General features: G+C 50.5%; 1 protein-coding gene across 8 annotated transcripts in view; it reads left to right on the top strand.

Moving 5' to 3' along the window:
* Window positions 1–14,215, top strand: part of GBF1 (golgi brefeldin A resistant guanine nucleotide exchange factor 1) — a 185,937-nt gene that overhangs the window by 149,583 nt on the left and 22,139 nt on the right. For all 8 annotated transcript variants that reach the window (XM_054033853.1, XM_054033851.1, XM_054033850.1 and 5 more), the window contains 7 exons: window positions 226–314; window positions 3,862–4,064; window positions 4,407–4,530; window positions 4,837–4,962; window positions 5,703–5,785; window positions 6,743–6,979; window positions 7,807–7,900. In XM_054033853.1, coding sequence (XP_053889828.1) covers window positions 226–314; window positions 3,862–4,064; window positions 4,407–4,530; window positions 4,837–4,962; window positions 5,703–5,785; window positions 6,743–6,979; window positions 7,807–7,900 — 956 coding nt within the window. The remainder of the gene's footprint in view (window positions 1–225; window positions 315–3,861; window positions 4,065–4,406; window positions 4,531–4,836; window positions 4,963–5,702; window positions 5,786–6,742; window positions 6,980–7,806; window positions 7,901–14,215) is intronic.

Below are 14,215 nucleotides of genomic sequence, written 5' to 3'. Positions count from 1 at the left end.
TGTGCACATGAGTGGTACTGGAGTTGCTGAGTAGTGACAGGAAGGTTGTGTGTTATGGGGACCAGGAGGTACTATAGTGAGATACTACAGCATTTGTGGAAAGGGCAGTGCAGCAGGGCTTAGTGATTGAAGGGGGGCACTGAAAAATCATTCAGTGCACCATAGTGAGCGATGCTGTTGTGGGGGAGGGGTTGGCTGTAATGACACTTTCACTTTCCTTCCTAGCCGAGAAGAACATCCCCAGGAAGCCTACTCGGTTTTCCTGCCTCCTGCCCAGAACTCAGGAACTGATGGAAATTAAGAGCAAAAAGAAGGTGCGGTCTGTTAACTTACTGTAAATTGGTTCTCTGGACATCATCCTGTTTCTTCCTCCATAAAGTATTTACATGTTGGCTTGCTGTGATTAATCAAACCTTTAGAATGTTCATTTGAGACCTTTGTGTGTATAATAAATTCAGTAGTCACACACTGAGGACCAAACTGCATCAAAGGAGGCAGGACAGTGTCTTAAGGGAATTAATATTACTTTGTGTCTACTTGAGTTTCACTCTGGTAGTGCTCTTGAGTGTTGGGGAAATTTCATGCCTGAACTTGTACTCTGGATCCATGGTGCTCCAGGCTGTTGGAGGCCATTGGGGAAACTGCTGGGCCTAATGTTAATGGAAATGGTCAACATCTTCTTCAAGAAGGGTAGGTTGCTTGCTACTCTTACCGAAGCATTGGTACAGCCTGGTCTCAAGAAGCCACCGTCTGAAAATGTCATTCTGGCCAATTGTGGGTACCCTTTATGGGTAAGATAATTGACAGATTGTGACAAGACAACTCTTCCCATATCTAGATGCCTCAATTCCTTTAACCCTTGTTAATCTAGGGTCCAATCTGAGGATGGCATAGAGACTGCACTTGCTTAGTAGTTGGTCTGCTCCTCAAGTTGGATGAAGGTCAGGTATCCATGCAGGTGGTGTTAGATCTATCAGCTGTCTTTGATATCAAAAGCAAGATGGTGTTGACATGCCTGCTGACCCCAGGGTAGGAGGTAGTGGATGAGACTGCTCAGAGAGATCCCAGAGGATAGCGTTGGGTAATTGCTCTTCTTTCAGTGGTGCGCTCATATGGAGTTCTGCTGGGTTCTGTCTTGTTTTCCCTCTCTCTCAGGCTTTTCCCTCTGCTCCTAAGTTAGATCAACCTAGCTACCTTGCTCAGGGCTGTGAAAAATATCATGCAACGTAGTTAGGTTGACCTAACCCCCACTATAGACCCAGCTAGGTCGACAGAAGACCTAGATACCACCTCTTGGAGGGGTAGATTAATCATATCAGTGGAAGAACTCCTTTCATTAATGTAGGAAGCATCTACATTATGGCAGTACAGTGGCACAGCTGCACCGCTGTAGCTGAGCTGTTGTACTGCAGACATACATTCAGCATATATATGAGTTTGTTAGGAGGCCTAGAGAGTAAGCCAGGGTTATGATTTCATTGACAGAGGCCCAGTCTAGATGAATTAGACTGGTGTTGGTAGGCTGGGGCAAGCAATCAAAAGATATGGTGATTTTAACTATCCCTTTATGGGTGGTTGCAACTTGGGTTGAATGGGTTGGCTTTACATATGCATCAGGCTAGAAGGCTGCAGCCTTTTCTCTCCAATGCAGATTTCACTACTGTGATTCATGCCTTTGTCACCTCAACTAGATGATAATGTGCTTTCTTGGGGCTATCTTACATCTATTCAGAAACAAATTGTCACAAAATGTATATGTGCAGGGTATTTCACCGTGAGCACATTACATCTGTGCCTTATGATCCGCTTTGGCTGCCTGTGGTTTGAATGGAGCATTGGTTCTGATTTAGACAGCTCTGAACTGTGTGGGACTGTCTTGCAATACCTCAGATCTCCCTTCCTTCCCCATAACTAATGTAAGAGCTGTAGTTTGAGCGCTCTCAGTTATAAGAGAGGGAATTGTTGGCAAGATAGTCTCTATAATGGCCTTTCCGCTTTGGAATTTGTTCTCCTCCCTTGGTCTAAAAAGGACCAAATTTGTTGACTTTCACATCCCACTGTAAGTCTGCTTTTTATGGAGGCTGTTGGGGAGAGGAGGTTGTTTGAGAAAGGTGGATCACATCTTTTGCTCAGAGGTTTAATTAGCCATATATCATACAGGTGATTAATTATTTTTTTTGATAGATAACTGTCAAAGGTGCCTACAGTCTGGAATAGGCACCTTTTTTTGTCCTGCAGCTCCAAATATATAGTAATGGTTTTCCATATCAAGGTAACCCCTCAGGCTAGGTAGGTACTTGGGCTTCATCGAGGCAGCATCTATGCACTTCACAGTCATTAACAGATGTTATCCTGACTGCATCCCTGTGTTCTCTACACTACAGGAGCTGTGTACTTCATTGTACTTTGAGAAAGTTCACACAGGCATACATGGGGGGATAGAGAGGAGTGGGGGATGGGCTCTGAGGTACTGAGAGCCCAGGGGAGTTAGAATTGGGATGGTCGTGAATTTAGTTCACTAGGTCATTGCTAGCGGTTTCATGGTGATGGGAACTAACAGGGAACTGACATTTATTCTGGGGCTTTAGTAAAGTTCATGTAGCTGTTTGTGCATTTGGTTTTCTTAACACGACAAAACCTTCAGTTAACCCTTCCTTAACCAGGTGCTCTATCGCACTGTAGACATTTTGTTATAGAATCCTGGTTCTGAAGTATAGACAGAATTGAGTCCTCTTAAATAAATAAATAAATAATCCATTTATGTTGTATTGTCCCAGACTTTCAGTTGGTTTTGGTTGTTCTGATGGAGCTCCAGATGTTCCTGTTTCACCTGCTGAACTCTTTATAGTTCTTACTTCTCTAACACCTGGTCTACACTAAGAATTTACACTGGCCTAGCTGTGTGTCTCAGGTGTGTGAAAAATCCACATGTACCAATGTAACCCCTGGTATAGACAGTGCTAAGTTGATGGAAGAATTTTTCCATGGACCTAGCTACCACCTCTCAGTGAAGGTCGATTATCTACACTGTCGGGAGAACCCCTCCCATCAGCATAAGTAGTGTCTACACTGAAGTGCCCATCGATCTAAGTTACACAACTTTGGCTACGTGAATACTTAGATCTACTCACCGCAGTGAGTTGACTGCTGCCACTACCCCATCGACTCCGTCTGCGCCTCTTGCACCAGAGGAGTACAGGAGTCGATGGGAGAGCGCTCGGGGGTCAATTTATTGCGTTTAGACTAGATGCGATAAATCGACCCCCGCTGGATTGATCGCTGCCTGCCGATCCGGCAGGTAGTATAGACATACCCTCAGTGTCTCTTGCTTCTGCGTGCCACATAGGTGCATAGGACTCTTGCTACCTGCACTCCTGTAAGTGGCTTAGAATGAGATTCCAGTAGTCCAAAAAAACTGGATAAAAGTAGCTACTGTTGTAGAGGAGTAGCCCTGATCTCCTGCTATTTGTTCAGAGTTCATCTTGCGACTTCCTCTGCTCTAGTTGGATAACAGTGTTGGGGAGGGCTTGGATACCTTGTAGTATCAGAATTAGTCACTGGCTGAGACTTGAAGCTTTTTGTGGTTTGTGCTGGTCCTGTTGTTTTGTTGCGTCTCTGAGGAGGGAGGTCTGCAGATCTGGCTTTGGGTGATCCCTCTTGCAAGATCACACAAGTATAACAACGTATTCAGTCCTGAAGTAACTCATATTTTTCACAGTGCCTTTGAAGTAATTTTGTTTTGTGGCTTTTGACCCCCAAGAGCACCTGTAGGTAAAAAGTGGAAGTGAATCTCCATAGAGAGGTTCTCTGCTTTGTAGGGCTCTCCAGCCAAACTGGTAACTGTTAGCTTGTCTCCTGCAGCTCCTTATAACTGGCACAGAGCAGTTCAACCAGAAGCCAAGGAAAGGGATACAATTTCTGCAGGAGAAGAACCTTCTGGCCATCCCCATGGACAACAATGAGGTGGCCCAATGGCTGCGAGAAAATCCCCGGCTAGACAAGAAGATGATTGGGGAGTTTGTGAGTGACCGTAAGAACATAGACTTGTTGGAGAGCTTTGTGGGGTGAGTATTTTTCCATAGTTGGTATCTGTTTCTTGTATTTGGTCACAAAGGGGAACTGATTCAGGAGCTAAACAGATCACCAGCTACTATGACCGCTCTTCCTCCTTCCTTGCTCCTATCCACTGGCTGTTATTGGTGACCTTTCCTTCTGCTTTCTTCCACCTACCACTCTTGCCCATCTCCCTCCACTCCCTGCCCACCAATCGGTATGGCTCATTCCTGTATATTGATTCTCAGTGTTTTCCAGTCAGTAAATCTGAGTGCACAAATGCCTTGTTTTGTCTGCCCTGCCTTCTTCTCCTGTCTGTTTCAGTCTCTCTTAGCATTTCGCTCTTATTGCAGGACTTTCAATTTCCAAGGCTTAAGACTGGATGAAGCATTACGACTTTACCTAGAAGCATTTCGCTTACCAGGAGAGGCGCCAGTGATTCAGAGGCTATTGGAAGCCTTCACAGAACATTGGCGGGTGCGTACTGGGTGGGAAGAAATTATGCTCCCTTCACCCCTTTTGTATGTTTGCCACCCTTGACATGTCATATCACAGTGTGAATTTGACCTCTTTTGAGCTCCCGGTGTTCTATAACATTACTGTGTAGGTGGGGGATGGCACAGTGACTTCTTCCGGGGCGTTGTCCAGAAGCTGGGAGTAGAGTTCTGATTTTTCAGCCAGTCCATTTGTTGGATTTTGTTGTTCTGGCAGAAAATGGAGATCTCAGGTCATGTGTGCATCTTTCTCCCATGGATCTGACTTGTGGCTGTATTTGTCTTTCAGAAATCAAATGGCTCTCCATTTGCTAATAGTGACGCCTGCTTTGCCCTGGCCTACGCAGTTATTATGCTGAACACTGACCAGCATAACCATAATGTCCGCAAGCAGAATGTTCCAATGACCCTAGAGGTGAGAACAGATTCCCTGCACGTGACTGTTATGATGCCTCTTACTTCTCTTCATTTTCATAGCACTGTGTTCTGTTTTCACCTTTCTGGCTTTCTTTCGTTTGCTGTTTCTCCCATCTTCTGTTTTGTATGGCCCACTCATCACGCTTCAATGTACTGTAAATAACAGTAGTGTTGGGGTTAAGTACAAGAGTGACGCAGTCTGAAGAAATGAAAACTAAGCAGGAACATGCAGGGAAGGTTTGAATTGCTCTTACTCTGTAAACACAGTTTTGTGACCTGCTGTATCATAAGACCTAGGAAGAGTGAAAAGAAGCAATAGAAAAAAGAATAGTCGATTAGAGAAGTGATGCTAAGTGAATAAGCAACTGGGGAAGTGCAGAGTGCTCAAAGTAATGGCACAGTGTTCTTACAGAGGTGGTGTATTTGTCATCCTGATGCACAGTTGAAGCTAATCACATGTAACATTAGTGGACCATCCCCATGTAACGTTGTCTGTCAGCAGCTGGGATGGAGGCTACTGAAAGCTCCCGTGCCACTAAAAGGATTATTCAATACTCCCTGAATTATAGTGTAATGGTCAGTGTTTCTTGAGTCCCAGGAAAGACAAGCAGACAAGTAATCAGACCCATGGAGTCTGCAAGCTGCATATGGGCCTCTGAGTTGCTGAGTGCCCCTTAAGTTAGCGTTTTTGAAATATTTTTAAGAGCATCATCTTGGTGCTAACTGTAATGTTCCCAGGAATTCCGGAAGAACTTGAAGGGGGTGAATGGAGGCAAAGACTTTGAACAGGACATACTGGAGGACATGTACCATGCCATCAAGTAAGTATTCAGCCCTCTATCGCATTTCCATGTACTCACCGAGCATAGCGGCTCTCTTCTGGTCTGTGAGACCTCTGGAGCTCAATTAATGAACTCGGCTGATCATGTGCCAGTCTGCCTTGGACCATCTTCATCTCAATCTGGGGCTGTGGTAATAGGCTTGTCACAGTTATTGAATTGGATATATATAGTTGGATCCCTGCCATGGTATTTTAATCCACAAAGCTTAAGATAAAGTTTTTTTTAAAAAGAACATGGCTTCTATCAACACGTGAAGGAACAGCAGGGTGAGAGCGGCACGTGTGAAATACTGTAGCTAAGAAACCACTCCTCTGAGTCAGGCTTCCAACTGTATTAGAACTTGTAGTGCCAGACGCAGTGTCCCTCGCTGATGCTGCATTGGTGCCCTGAGATGGTGTGGCCAGGTCTTGGTCTTGTATATTTTGCTTTTGCATTTGTCCCTTTCTATCTCATGAAACTGTCTGCTCCTGGTCTCTGCTCCCCATCTCTGGGGCCCCTGGCACGCAGACCACTGCTTGGGGGAATTCCTGACTGCTGTGGTCCTTTCGTGCACAGAGTTGGCTGTGGGTGAGGAAGCTTTAATAACAGCTCAGAAATTATGCTATTCGGTAAATCCAGGCCCAGCCACTTCGAAGCTAAGGGGATTACAGCTTTGAGGAGGCAGGATGTGACTCTGACTCTCAGCTGGTTTCAATCCATGATTGCGTGCAACAACTGGGTCTGGAAGTGAAGCAGACTTAGTCTGGGGCTCCCTTTCAAGTCTCCTCCAGAAGGAGGGTCATGCAGCCACCTGTGCTAAGCACCTAGAAGTTCCTCGAGGCATCTCCAGATTTCAACAAATAAGTTGTAGTTTTGATCAATGTCTATTGCTTGCTGGGCTAGTGTTAGATTTTTTCATTCTGAGCCAAACCTAACCTTTCCTTCCATCCCTGTTAGAAATGACGAAATAGTGATGCCAGAAGAGCAGACGGGCCTGGTGAAGGAAAACTACATATGGAATGTACTGCTGCATCGTGGTGCCACTGATGAAGGCATCTTCCTGCACATGCCTCCTGGAAGCTATGATCATGATCTCTTCACCATGACTTGGGGCCCCACCATTGCAGCCCTATCCTACGTTTTTGACAAGAGCTTAGATGAAACAATCATCCAGAAGGCTATCTCTGGCTTCAGGTAGCCCTACTCATCCTCTGCAGAGATCTAGTAGGCTTCCAGTCTGTGGGTGTAAATCATCCCCATTTTGGGCAGTGTCTTCTGTCTGCCAGCTGGGAGAGTGCATAGAGAAGATCAGCTGTTGTCTTTCCCTAACAACGTAGAAGCTTTTGCTCCCAGCCTGCAGCCGCACACTACTGGCTAGTGCTCTTCCCTGGGCTCGTGTGGATTCAATCCTTAAAGGCTTCTGATTAGTACCACCAATCTTTGTCTGGTCTACATTGTTGTAATAAATTATTTAAAGTGATTGAGCACCATTTAAACTTAGTTGTGGCCAGGGTAGGTCCTAGCATGTTTTTTGGCCAACCTGGTTCTCAAAACTCCATGGTCTGGCAAAAATCCCTCCCTAGACAGAGCAGTCTGTATTGGGAGGTCTTTGATCACAGCTGAGTTCAAATTAGGTGTAAGCACATTTTAAAAGCTCAATTATTACATCATTGTAGCCGGGGCCTTTTTGAACTTTGAACCTCAACACCATGAACAAATTCACCACCTGTACTTTTACATTAAGAATTGAACTGGGGACCTTGGTCCGGTCTGCCTGGGTCTCTGAGACTGCTTTTTGTTTTCTGTACTAGCACAAGGAAATATCAGGGTTTCAGGATCTCTGTGCACCTGCCAGTAGTTTGTGCTGGAGGGTGGCAGCGCAGAACAGAGGTGGGTTGCTAACATTGGCATGCATTGTGAGATGGTCCTGCATTGTCAGTGGAGAGGGAACCTGACCTACAGTTATAGACTGGGAACGTCCTGTGCTGTCGTAGTTACATTACTTGTGGTTTGTCTTTCAGGAAATGTGCAATGATTTCTGCACACTATGGCCTGAGTGATGTGTTTGACAATCTCATAATTTCTCTCTGCAAGTTTACTGCCCTCAGCAGTGAGGTGAGTTTGTGGGGTGGGGTCTGGAAGCAAATACTTGTCATATATTATCTTCTGTCTCAAAGTCTCTGCTCTGGAGAGGTTAACTTTTACAAGTGATAACACCCCCTGCAGATACGTCTGTCCTGTTCTTCAGCCCTAGTCCAGGGATTTCTGCAGTGAACTCTTCAATGCAAGTGAATGGAGAAATGTGATTTGTCGGTAATAAAGTAGGGTTTCCACATAGCAGCATATCCTAATATCCACACTGTTTCCTTCTAGGTGTTGCTTATGTGGCATTTTCAGCAGCAGCTTTGTCAGGGATGGGAAGGGATCACCTGTGGCAGTCCCTGTCCCTCTTACTTGGACTCAATAAACTTCTGTCCATCTTGCTGTGACCAAGGCCATGACCTTACACATCCCAAACCAGAGCAGACATTGCAACTGTTCATCCTGTAATTTAATTTTTGAGTGTAATTTGGTGCTGAGAATGGCCATTTTCTGACCTAAATGTTTTTAAACATGCCATCGTTTAGTTGCTTAAGTGTAAAGTGCTGTGGCAGGGGCTCTGCATTTACCCAGTATTAGGGGATTAGTAAAATAAATGCTCTGAATTCTGACCCTTGATATACAGAATCTGATGAGAAGATCAGGTGAGTTAGCCCAACCCAAGTGCTAAAGCCAGTGAATCTGAGGTGTTCTTCTTCGAGTGCTTGCTCATATCCATTCCATTAGGTGTGTGCGCGCCGCGTGCACGATCGTCGGAAGATTTTCTACCCTAGCAACACCGGCGGGTCGGCTGTGGAGCCCCCTAGAGTGGCGCCTTCATGGCGCTGAATATATACCCCAGCCGACCCGGCGCCCCCTCAGTTCCTTCTTACCGCCCCTGACGGTCGTTGGAACTGTGGAGCGCTGCTTAGCTGTTCTCCACTCTCCCTAGCTTTGTTGGTTATTAGCAGTTATAGTTATAGTGTTTATAGTTAAATAGTTAAATAGTTTTAAAAAAGTTGTTATAGTTGTTCTAAGTAGCTCAGGGGATTAAGGGGGTCGTCTCCCCCTTTCTTCCCCGGCCGCGGGGCCGGGCTCATGCCCAACGCTCCCGGCTTCAAGCAGTGCGCCTCCTGCGCGAAGCCTATGCCCACGAGCGACCCGCACGACTCCTGTCTGAAGTGCCTGGGAGAGTCCCACCAAACAGATAAGTGCAAGATCTGTAAGGCCTTCAGACCAAGGACCAAGAAGGAGCGGGACTTTCGGCTCAGGCAACTCCTGATGGAGGCGGCACTTAGCCCGGACACTCCCTCTACGGGCCAGACCCCGGCGCCTAGCACCTCGGTGCGCAGTGCACCGGCAGCACCGGCTTTGACGACCACGCGAGTGGCGTCAGACAAGCCTCCCCGGCACCGGACCTCGTCGGCACCGCAAGCAGTGCCTCGGCGCCGATCATTATCCCCGGGGCATAAAAAAGCCCATAAAACGGGGACGTCCGTGCCGAAGACGCCAGCTCCCCCAGTGCCGGGGGTAGAGCCGCGTCCGCCGGTGGAGCAAAGGAAACAGGTGCCTCCAGCACCGTCGACTCCGGCACCGAAGCCGTTGAGTCCGGTGCAGATAGCGTCTCCACCGAGGCCGGCGGTGATACAGTGCCTACCGTCGACTCCAGAGACCTTCGCGGCGGCGAGAGACTTAATAGCTCTCACGGAGCCGGCACCGCCTCAACCACCGGCACCGACTGCACCGCTGACTCGCCCGGTCCAGTCGAGGGGGAAACCTGCCTTGATGCGCCCTCCACAAGGACTGGAACCTCGGCACCGCTCCAGGTCCCGAAGCAGGTCCCCACGCCGCTCGCAGTCCCGGCACCGAATATCATCTCGGCACCGGTCGTACTCGCGGCCAAGATCTTCTTCGCGGCACCGCTCTACGTCTCGGCACCGATATGATCGTCGGCACCGATCAACGTCGAGACGTAGCTCTCGGCACCGCTACGGTCGACGCTCGACGTCGAGAGGCCGCTCCCGGCACCGGGCATACTCCAGGTCCTCGTCGAGGTCCAGATCCGACTCCCGGCACCGACGAGGTCATCGGCACCGGTCGCGGTCCCGGCACCGATCGCCGGCACCGCGTGGAGATAGAACATCCCCGGACCGGCACCGTGCGGCACCGCATCCCACGGGATTCGTCTCGACGCACTCGGCACCGCCATGGCCATCGAGATCGGTGTCCCGCTCCTCTGAGGAAGTATCGAGATCGGCATACCCCCCTCAGGGTCAAGCCGAGGAGCAGGACATAGGCCATTGGCAGGAGGTAGCAGAGGACCCTGCTCATGGCCCATCTCACTGGTCGTTCTGGACCCCGTGGGCGTACCATCAGGCGCAAGGGGCTCCAATTGCGTCGACCTCTCGCTCCGGTCACTCCGTCAGAGGGGCCCCGGAGTCCACCATCTCTCGGCCTCCGCCAGGGGGCATGGAGGCCTCTGGGTCCGCACCACCTGACACCCTGGACCCAGGCACAGGTGATGCTCCAGCCCAGGAACAGGGAGACCAGGACCAGCCCTTGGATCCTGTTCCACCGGAGGCATCTTCCTCTTCTTCTCCCGATGAGGCAGTGGCGGGCACATCGTGCACAGGCCCGCCTCCAATAGATCTTCGGGCTCACCAGGATCTTCTGCGCAGGATGGCCCGTAATATGGACCTGCAGGCGGAGGAGATAGTGGAGGTTCACGACCCGATCGTGAATATCCTTGGAGCGGATGCCCCATCGAGGGTAGCGTTACCCCTGATCCGCACGATTCAAATGAATGCGGATACGATATGGCAGACTCCTGCCTCTATCCCACCCACAGCGAGAGGGGTGGAAAGGAAATACTTTGTCCCGTCTAAGGACTATGGGTACTTGTATACCCACCCCCAACCGTGTTCACTGGTGGTGGAATCAGTGAACGCACGAGAGCGCCACGGCCAGCAGGCTGCAGCGCCTAAATCAAAAGAGGCTAAGCGGCTCGATTTGTTTGGCCGTAAGGTTTACTCAGCCGGAGGGCTACAACTTAGAGCAGCGAACCAACAGGCGCTGCTGAGCCGCTACAGTTTCAACTCCTGGAACTCTATGGGGAAGTTTAAGGAGCTGATTCCCCAAGAGTCCAGGGAAGAGTTTGGAGCCATGGTAGAGGAGGGCAAGAAGGTGGCTCGGACCTCCTTGCAGGCCTCCTTGGACATAGCAGACTCAGCTGCGAGGACCCTGGCTTCGGGTATCGCTATGCGTAGGATCTCCTGGCTTCAGGTCTCGGGTTTGCCTCCGGAGCTGCAGCAAACCCTACAGGATCTCCCCTTTGAGGGACACGGATTGTTCTCAGACAAAACGGACTCTCGCCTGCAGAGCCTAAAGGACTCGAGAACAATCATGCGCTCCCTGGGGATGCATGTTGTGGGCCCTCAGCGCAGGCCATTTAGGCCGCAGCCTCAGCGCTTCTACCCCCCCCCACCTCGTCAGAGACAGGACTCGGCCAGGAGGCGAGGGCGAGGTGGTAGAAGAAGGTGGACCGGCCCTCAACCCGGCCAGAACCAGGGGCCACCTAGACCACCTTCAGGCCCCAGGCAGAACTTTTGAAGGTGCGGTCGAGGACGGCGCCCCAGTCATCCCCCAGGATCCAACCCCCTCCTTTCGGGATCGCCTCTCCACTTCCACCGTGCTTGGTCCCTTATAACTTCGGACCGTTGGGTCCTCCGCACGGTGGAGAGGGGATACGCTATCCAATTTTCTTCTATCCCCCCCTCCCACCCCCCTTCCCCGTCCCTCTTCAGGGACCCTTCTCACGAGCAACTTCTTATTCAGGAGGTTTCTACGCTCCTGGCCATGGGGGCCATAGAGGAGGTTCCGATAGAGTTAAGGGGCAGGGGATTTTATTCCCGTTATTTCCTGATCCCCAAGTCCAAGGGAGGTCTGCGGCCCATCTTGGACTTGCGCGGACTCAACAAATTCGTAGTAAAGTTGAAGTTCCGCATGGTCTCTTTGGGGGCCATTATCCCTTCCCTCGATCCTGGAGACTGGTTCGCCGCCCTCGACATGAAAGACGCATACTTTCACATCTCAATTTACCCACCTCACAGACGCTTCCTGCGATTCGTGGTGAACGCGGTGCACTACCAATTTGCAGTCCTTCCCTTCGGCCTATCCTCGGCCCCAAGAGTGTTCACGAAATGTATGGCTGTCGTGGCAGCATACCTTCGTCGGCAAGGGATACAGGTGTTCCCGTACCTAGACGACTGGCTGGTACGCAGTCGCACCAAGGAGCAAGTTCAAGCTCACGTCCACATAATAGTGCACACATTCAACGAGTTGGGCATCCTACTCAACAAGGACAAATCCACTCTAGAACCTACCCAGAGAATAGAATTCATCGGCGCAGTTCTAGACTCCAGACGTGCACAAGCCATCCTGCCAGACAACAGATTCGGCACCATCACGAGCCTCATTCAAGGGCTCCAGGCCTTCCCAACGACCACGGTGAGGTCGTGCCTTACCCTGCTGGGTCACATGGCTTCCTGCACGCACGTAACCAGGCATGCCAGACTTCGGCTTCGCCCACTTCAAACCTGGGTGTCATCAATATACCGTCCACATCGGGACAGTCTGAACATGGTGGTCACGGTCCCGAACTCGGTCCTGGCCTCCCTCACCTGGTGGCTAGATCGCAATGTGGTCTGCGAGGGGATACCATTTCACGCCCCACAACCCTCTCTGCACCTGGTCACAGACGCTTCATCTCTGGGTTGGGGCGCCCATCTCAACGAACACCATACCCAGGGCCTGTGGACTGCATCCCAGCTAGCCCTGCACATCAATGTTCGGGAACTGATGGCGGTACGACTGGCGTGCCAGGCATTTCTCAACCTCCTACGTGGCCGATGTGTGTTAGTTCTCATCGACAACACCACGGCCATGTTTTACATCAACAAGCAAGGAGGAGCACGTTCGTCAATCCTATGCCAAGAGGCCATTCGCCTGTGGGACTTCTGCATCGCCCACTCAATCCACCTCACGGCATCGTTCCTCCCTGGAGTCCAGAACACTCTAGCGGACCGACTCAGCAGGTCCTTCCAGACGCACGAGTGGTCTATCCGTCCGGACATCATACATTCCATCTTCCAGAGGTGGGGGTTTCCCCAGATAGACCTGTTTGCATCCCGAGACAACAGGAAGTGCCACGTGTTCTGCTCCCTACAAGGTCGAGCTCCGGGCTCCCTCTCGGATGCGTTTCTCCTTCCCTGGAAAGACCACCTGTTTTACGCCTTCCCTCCGTTTCCTCTGGTCCACAAGGTACTGCTCAAATTGCGCAGAGACCAGGCACAGGTAATTCTGGTCGCTCCAGCGTGGCCGAGACAACATTGGTACACCACACTGTTGGAACTCTCGGTTCAGACACCGATCCCGCTTCCGTTGTATCCGGATCTCATCACGCAGGACCACGGCCGGCTGCGTCACCCCGACCTGCAATCACTCCACCTCACGGCGTGGCTGCTCCATGGTTCACCCAGGCAGAGCAGCAATGCTCGCACTCTGTCCAACAGATTCTGCTGAGCAGTAGGAAGCCCTCAACACGCACCACGTACCTGGCCAAGTGGAAGCGGTTCTCCTGTTGGTGCGAACAACGAGCCACGTCCCCGTTGCAGGCACCCATTCCTCTCATTTTGGAGTATCTCCTCTCCCTAAAACATCAGGGGTTGGCGATATCTTCAATTAGGGTTCACCTGGCCGCTATATCGGCCTTTCACCCAGGGGAACTCGTGTCCTCGGTATTCTCTAACCCGATGGTCGTTAGATTCCTCAAGGGCTTAGACCGGATGTACCCACAACAACGTCAGCCCGTCCCGACGTGGGACCTCAACCTGGTTCTCTCCAAGCTCACAGGTCCTCCATTCGAGCCACTGGCCACCTGTTCACTTCTGTACCTATCCTGGAAGACAGCCTTCCTCGTAGCCATCACCTCAGCAAGGCGCGTTTCTGAACTCAGGGCGCTGACATCCGAGCCCCCTTATACAGTTTTCCATAAGGATAAAGTGCAGCTTCGTCCACATCCTGCCTTTCTCCCTAAGGTGGTTTCTCCTTTTCACATCAACCAGGACATCTTTCTCCCGGTCTTTCATCCCAAACCACATGCCACTCGCCAGGATCAACGTTTGCATTCCCTGGACGTACGAAGGGCCCTGGCCTTCTATATTGACCGCACAAAGCACTTTAGAAAGACGACGCAGCTCTTCGTTGCAGTGGCCGACCGAATGAAAGGCTCACCGGTCTCCTCACAGCGCCTATCCTCCTGGATTACGTCTTGCATCCGGACTTGCTATGACC

Source organism: Malaclemys terrapin, chromosome 7 (assembly GCF_027887155.1).
Source record: "Malaclemys terrapin pileata isolate rMalTer1 chromosome 7, rMalTer1.hap1, whole genome shotgun sequence".
NCBI classification, from domain to species: domain Eukaryota; kingdom Metazoa; phylum Chordata; order Testudines; family Emydidae; genus Malaclemys; species Malaclemys terrapin.
This window is presented reverse-complemented; position numbering and strand designations above follow the sequence as displayed.